Raw genomic sequence first — 6,953 nt, forward strand, 5'->3', positions numbered from 1 at the left:
GACCAAACTAGGGCTAAGACACTGGAGAATATTGGATCAAACTAGGGCTAAAACACTGCAGAATATTGGATAAAACTGGGGCTCAAACACTGGAGAGTATTGGACCAAACTAGGGCTAAACACTGAAGAATATTGGATCAAACAAGGGCTAAAACACTGGAGAATAATGGATCAAACTAGGGCTAAAACACTGGAGAATAATGGATCAAACTAGGGCTAAACACTGGAGAATATTGGACCAAACTAGGGCTAAACACTGGAGAATATTGGACCAAACTAGGGCTAAAACACTGGAGAATAATGGATCAAACTAGGGCTAAAACACTGGAGAGTATTGGACCAAACTAGGGCTAAACACTGGAGAATATTGGACCAAACTAGGGCTAAAACATTGGAGAATACTGGATCAAACTAGGGCTAAGACACTGGAGAATATTGGACCAGACTAGGGCTAAGACACTGGAGAATATTGGATCAAACTAGGGCTAAAACACTGCAGAATATTGGATAAAACTGGGGCTCAAACACTGGAGAGTATTGGACCAAACTAGGGCTAAACACTGGAGAATATTGGACCAGACTAGGGCTAAGACACTGAAGAATATTGGATCAAACAAGGGCTAAAACACTGGAGAATAATTTGATCAAACTGGGACTTAGACAGCAGCGAATACTGGGCCTTAATGAAGCTACAAAACCAGAAAAATACAGGCCAAACCAAGATATAAGTCTGGGAATAAAACACTGAATAATATAGGACTTGGGCCAAAACACTAGAGAATATTGAACACTAGCCACCTAACCAGGACTTAGACAGCAGAGGATACTGGGCCAAATGAAGCTAAAAAAAACAGAGAATACTCAGCCAAAACCGAGACAGAAGTACTAGGGATCTACAACGCTCGAAAAACAATGTATTAGCCTAATCAGGACGGAAAGAAAGAAATATTACACATAAGAGAGCAATGAAGAAGCAGGATGCATTTACACCTGATCCTCCACTGAGGGGAGCCACAGACACGTTACATCAAAAGATGGGGTTGGATCAAGATATTGAACTTTATGAATGAAATTAACAATAGTAAAAGTTAACAATAGTAGACTTAGTTATCACATCAAAAAACACAGCTTCACAAAGATTCAGGTAAACAACATTAGGAAATACAAATCAAAACTAATTTATACAAAATATTATGAATAAAAATAGAAAATATAAAGGATATATTACATAAAAAAGACCAAAAACACGAGAACATGACACACATATAAAAGTATATTCATTCGGTAGAAAAAAAGCTCTTTAGTTTCCAAAATCTTAAAACTTAATACCTAATACTTGAGAAAAGAAAGCAGTTCTTTTTGTTCTCAACCTCTTTTGTGCAAAAGCTCATATACAAAAGATACAAACATGAAAAAAATATTACAAAACAGAAACAAAAGTGTAATGGTACATAAGTAACATTTTTTGGCAAATAAACCCTTTATTTTTTGAAAAGAAAAGGCAATACTATATATATATATATATATATATATATATATATATACACATTTCATGAAGCCAGCATTTTTGTAGTATTATTTAATATTATAATCATTTAATAACTCAAAAGTCTTAATTGCTTTTTTGTTAGTTTATGCATTGTTTATAATTCAGTTATTTGCTGCCACGCATTCCAGAATGACACGACTCCGCTCTCTGATTGGCTGAGCGCCCTGTCAATCTGTGACGTAGCGTCCAATGAGAGCGGCGCGGCAGTTGATACAAACTGGCAGCCGCCATGTTGTGTCTCCAGGGGAGAGAGCCAGACACTCAAGTCACGTAGCAACAGCGGGAGGAGCGAGCGACGTCGTCCGGTAGTAAACAGTAGATGACGTTACCACTCGCCCGGCAGTTCACAGGAAACGGACCGCAGCTGGAAGATATGAGCCGTCCGTCCCCAGACGGAACCGGAGCCGGTGGTGGAGGAGGACTCGGGGCCGGGAAAGTGGGCGTTGGAAAACACGGAGGAGCCGCGGCGGCTGTTACGGGAGTAGCCGCCGGAGTGAGCACCGGGGCCGGGTCCGCTGTCCCTTCCCCTTCCCCCGCTGTGTCTCTGTCGCTCGGTCTACCGGGGCAGTCCCCGGAGCTCACGGCGCTGTTCGAGTGCCCGGTATGCTTCGACTACGTCCTGCCGCCCATCCTGCAGTGCCAGGCGGGTCACCTGGTGTGCAACCTGTGCCGCCAGAAGCTGAGCTGCTGTCCGACCTGCCGAGGCCCGCTCACCCCGAGCATCCGGAACCTGGCCATGGAGAAGGTGGCGTCCACTCTGCCGTTCCCCTGCAAGGTAACAGCGAACCGGAACACCCGGATAAACGGGCACAGACACGAGCTAACTGCTCACTTTGGCACACTTTTCACACCACTTCCTTATTCTCTGCGACATCAACGTGCTGACAGATAGTGTGTGTTTGTGTGTGTGTGTGTCTCTCGGACTGGGTTTGTGTGTGTCTGTCTCTGTCTCTATGTGTGTGTGTGCGCGTGTGTCCGTGTGTTTTTTTTTCTCAGGGGGGAATGTGTATAGGGGCATTTAAAAATGGACTTGTGGCAAGAAGAATTAATCTTTAGTTGACTGACAGTGAACCCTGGTTGTTATCGAAAATCTAGATATGGATTTTTCAGTAAAAAGTTTACAAACGTGAACTTTCCCCCGCTCTAAAATTTCTTCTCAAGCTGTTTTTAAAACGTGAAAAGTTCTGTTTACAACCATGTGTTCCCCTAGTGGTCCTCTGGAGGACTGCAGGTGGTATGTGTCCCCCTAGGGGTACTTTGGAGGACTGTAGGGGGGGTACGTCTCCCCCTAGAGGTACTTTGGAGGACTGTAGGGGGGGTATGTGTCCCCCTTGGGGTCCTCTGGAGGACTGCAGGTGGTATGTGTCCCCCTAGGGGTACTTTGGAGGACTGTAGGGGGGTACGTCTCCCCTAGAGGTACTTTGGAGGACTGTAGGGGGGGGTATGTGTCCCCCTTGGGGTCCTCTGGAGGACTGCAGGTGGTATGTGTCCCCCTATGGGTACTTTGGAGGACTGTAGGGGGGGTACGTGTCCCCCTAGGGGTACTTTGGAGGACTGTAGGGGGGGGTATGTGTCCCCCTTGGGGTCCTCTGGAGGACTGCAGGTGGTATGTGTCCCCTAGGGGTACTTTGGAGGACTGTGGGGGGGTACGTCTCCCCTAGAGGTACTTTGGAGGACTGTAGGGGGGTATGTGTCCCCTTGGGGTCCTCTGGAGGACTGCAGGTGGTATGTGTCCCCTATGGGTACTTTGGAGGACTGTAGGGGGGTACGTGTCCCCCCTAGGGGTACTTTGGAGGACTGTAGGGGGGGTATGTGTCCCCCTTGGGGTCCTCTGGAGGACTGCAGGTGGTATGTGTCCCCCTATGGGTACTTTGGAGGACTGTAGGGGGGGTACGTGTCCCCCTAGGGGTACTTTGGAGGACTGTAGGGGGGGTATGTGTCCCCCTTGGGGTCTTCTGGAGGACTGCAGGTGGTATGTGTCCCCCTATGGGTACTTTGGAGGACTGTAGGGGGGGTACGTCTCCCCCTAGAGGTACTTTGGAGGACTGTAGGGGGGGTATGTGTCCCCCTTGGGGTCCTCTGGAGGACTGCAGGTGGTATGTGTCCCCCTATGGGTACTTTGGAGGACTGTAGGGGGGGTACGTGTCCCCCTAGGGGTACTTTTGGAGGACTGTAGGAGGGGTATGTGTCCCCCTTGGGGTCCTCTGGAGGACTGCAGGTGGTATGTGTCCCCCTAGGGGTACTTTGGAGGACTGTAGGGGGGGTGCGTGTCCCCCTAGGGGTACTTTGGAGGACTGTAGGGTAGGGTATGTGTCCCCCTAGGGGTCCTTTGGAGGACTGCAGGTGGTATGTGTCCCCCTAGGGGTACTTTGGAGGACTGTAGGGGGGGTACGTGTCCCCCTAGGGGTACTTTGGAGGACTGTAGGGGGGGTATGTGTCCCCCTAGGGGTCCTCTGGAAGACTGCAGGTGGTATGTGTCCCCCTAGGGGTACTTTGGAGGACTGTAGGGGGGGGTACGTGTCCCCCTAGGGGTACTTTGGAGGACTGTGGGGGGGGTATGTGTCCCCCTAGGGGTCCTCTGGAAGACTGCAGGTGGTATGTGTCCCCCTAGGGGTACTTTGGAGGACTGTAGGGGGGGTATGTGTCCCCCTAGGGGTCCTCTGGAGGACTGATGGTGGTATGTGTCCCCCTAGGGGTCCTCTGGAGGACTGTAGGGGGGGTATGTGTCCCCCTAGGGGTCCTCTGGAGGACTACAGGTGGTATGTGTCCCCCTAGGGGTCCTCTGGAGGACTGCAGGTTGTATGTGTCCCCCTAGGGGTCCTCTGGAGGACTGTAGGGGGGGGTACGTGTCCCCCTAGGGGTACTTTGGAGGACTGTAGGGGGGGTATGTGTCCCCCTAGGGGTCCTCTGGAGGACTACAGGTGGTATGTGTCCCCCTAGGGGTCCTCTGGAGGACTGCAGGTTGTATGTGTCCCCCTAGGTGTCCTCTGGAGGACTGCATGTGGTACCTGTCCCCCTAGGTGTCCTCTGGAGGACTGCAGGTGGTACGTGAGTTTGTCATTTCAAAGTTTTTGTCGCATTTTGTCACCATTTTCAACCTATTCTTGCCTTTCTTCCTTCCTTTTTTCTACCAACTTTTTCCAAGTTTAAAAAAAAAAAAAGTTTTTGTTGCTTTTGTTCATCAGCATTTAAATGTTTTTCAGTTACATGGCTGCTGCTGTTTGGTAAATCTATCGCTGGTCAGGGGGCGTACTTGGCTTAAAAACACGGGGTACATTATGGGGTACATCAGTGAAAAAAAGTTTGAGAACTACGGTTAAAGCTCCCATATTCTGCTCATTTTCAGGTTCATAATTGTATTTTAGAGGTTGTACCAGAATAGGTTTACATGGTTTAATCTTTCAAAAAACACCATATTTTAGTTGTACTGCACATTGCTGCAGCTCCTCTTTTCACCCTGTGTTCAGCTCTCTGTTTTAGCTACAGAGTGAGACCTCTTTTCTTCTGTAACATCTTTGATTGGACTCGCACATGCTCAGTAGCTCAGTTGGTAGATCATGTCAGCTAGCTCCATAGACAGTAAAAGAAAGGCTGTTTCTCCAGTTACAAGGCAGGATCAGCTGGGAGACTACTGTCTATAGGCTAAGCCTTCTGCAGCAAATACCATTAAACCCACTATTAATTACATTATCTTAACACATTATCTTAATTACATTAATTAACACATTACAGTGTCACTATTTCAGCATGTAAATAATGCTCCTAAAATACAAACGTGAGCAATCGCTATTATATCGGTTCAACAGCCACGTGCAATTTAGCTCACAGATGAAGAACACAAACAACAAAAATCACCAGTTAACTTAATTTAAATTAGCAAGACTTATAGACTAATACAAGACCTATAGACTAATACAGGACCTATAGACTGATAGAAGACCTATAGACTGATACAAGACCTATAGACTAATACAGGACCTATAGACTGATAGAAGACCTATAGACTGATACAAGACCTATAGACTGATACAAGACCTATAGACTAATACAGGACCTATAGACTGATACAAGACCTATAGACTAATACAGGACCTATAGACTGATACAAGACCTATAGACTAATACAGGACCTATAGACTGATACAAGACCTATAGACTGATACAAGACCTATAGACTAATACAGGACCTATAGACTGATACAAGACCTATAGACTAATACAGGACCTATAGACTGATACAAGACCTATAGACTGATACAAGACCTATAGACTAATACAGGACCTATAGACTGATACAAGACCTATAGACTGATACAAGACCTATAGACTAATACAGGACCTATAGACTGATACAAGACCTATAGACTAATACAGGACCTATAGACTAATACAGGACCTATAGACTGATACAGGACCTATAGACTGATACAGGACCTATAGACTAATACAGGACCTATAGACTAATACAGGACCTATAGACTAATACAGGACCTATAGACTAATACAGGACCTATAGACTAATACAGGACCTATAGACTAATACAAGCTGTCGGTCAGAAACGGCTCTGATCTCGTTACACACGCATTAAAGTTGAATTGAGTGTCTGAGGCCGACTGAAAGTGGAGGAGGAAAGACTCTCAGCGGAGTGCATGAACACATCAGCTCCTACTGTCGGATTGTCTGTCTGCAGTTGCAATATATTCACTATAATCAGGGCTCGACTTTTAACTTTTTGAGGCACTTGTCCTTTGGACAAGTACATTACGTTTCACTTGTCCACGCACAAAAGTCACTTGTCCGGGTAAAGAGTTATCATTTTATTTATTTATTTTTGTGCGTGTTTAGATAATGCAGAATTCGAACAAACTTGTTGAAGGCATCCATACACTATCAACATTAATACAATTCAGTTGAAACAGTAGAAACACATGTGTCCTGTATTGGTAACATAGACGTAATGAGTGGCACATAACGTGAAGCAACATGGCATTTTATTTTGAGTTTTAACTTGTCCAGTGGGGCAAGTCAATGTCTCTTCCACTTACCCTACAAAAAACATCCACTTCTCCCGGACAAGCCTTGAAGGTATAGTGGAGGATTTTCCTGAATTTTTAGAAAAGAGCCGCCCTCTGTACTTTCTGAAAAAATGCCCATGTGCAACACTCTGCCTGCTCCCGAGAGGGAACGCCTATTAAACGTGTGCACGAGAGAGCACTGTTTACAAGTTACTGTCGGCATGGCTCATACAAGCCTACTCTCCAAGAGAAGATTTACACTTTTTCACAAATTGAGATGTTTACCGTGTGTGCGCGGTGCGTGACTTGTGCCAGGGCTAGCATCGCTAATCATAGCTTACATCAACTTTTACTAGCAGTGATTTTAAATGGATTTCTCCAAATAGCC

The 6,953-nt window shown here is 46.2% G+C and overlaps 1 protein-coding gene across 2 annotated transcripts in view; it reads left to right on the plus strand.

Annotated features, from left to right (window-relative positions):
- Positions 1–1,766: 1,766 nt before the first annotated feature.
- Positions 1,767–6,953, plus strand: part of siah2l (seven in absentia homolog 2 (Drosophila)-like) — a 28,073-nt gene continuing 22,886 nt past the window's right edge. For both annotated transcript variants that reach the window (XM_028595059.1, XM_028595058.1), the window contains exon 1: positions 1,767–2,324. In XM_028595059.1, the coding sequence (XP_028450860.1) occupies positions 1,869–2,324 (456 nt within the window). In that variant the 5' untranslated portion in view covers positions 1,767–1,868. The remainder of the gene's footprint in view (positions 2,325–6,953) is intronic.

The sequence above is a fragment of the Perca flavescens genome, chromosome 13 (assembly GCF_004354835.1).
Source record: "Perca flavescens isolate YP-PL-M2 chromosome 13, PFLA_1.0, whole genome shotgun sequence".
Lineage (NCBI taxonomy): Eukaryota > Metazoa > Chordata > Actinopteri > Perciformes > Percidae > Perca > Perca flavescens.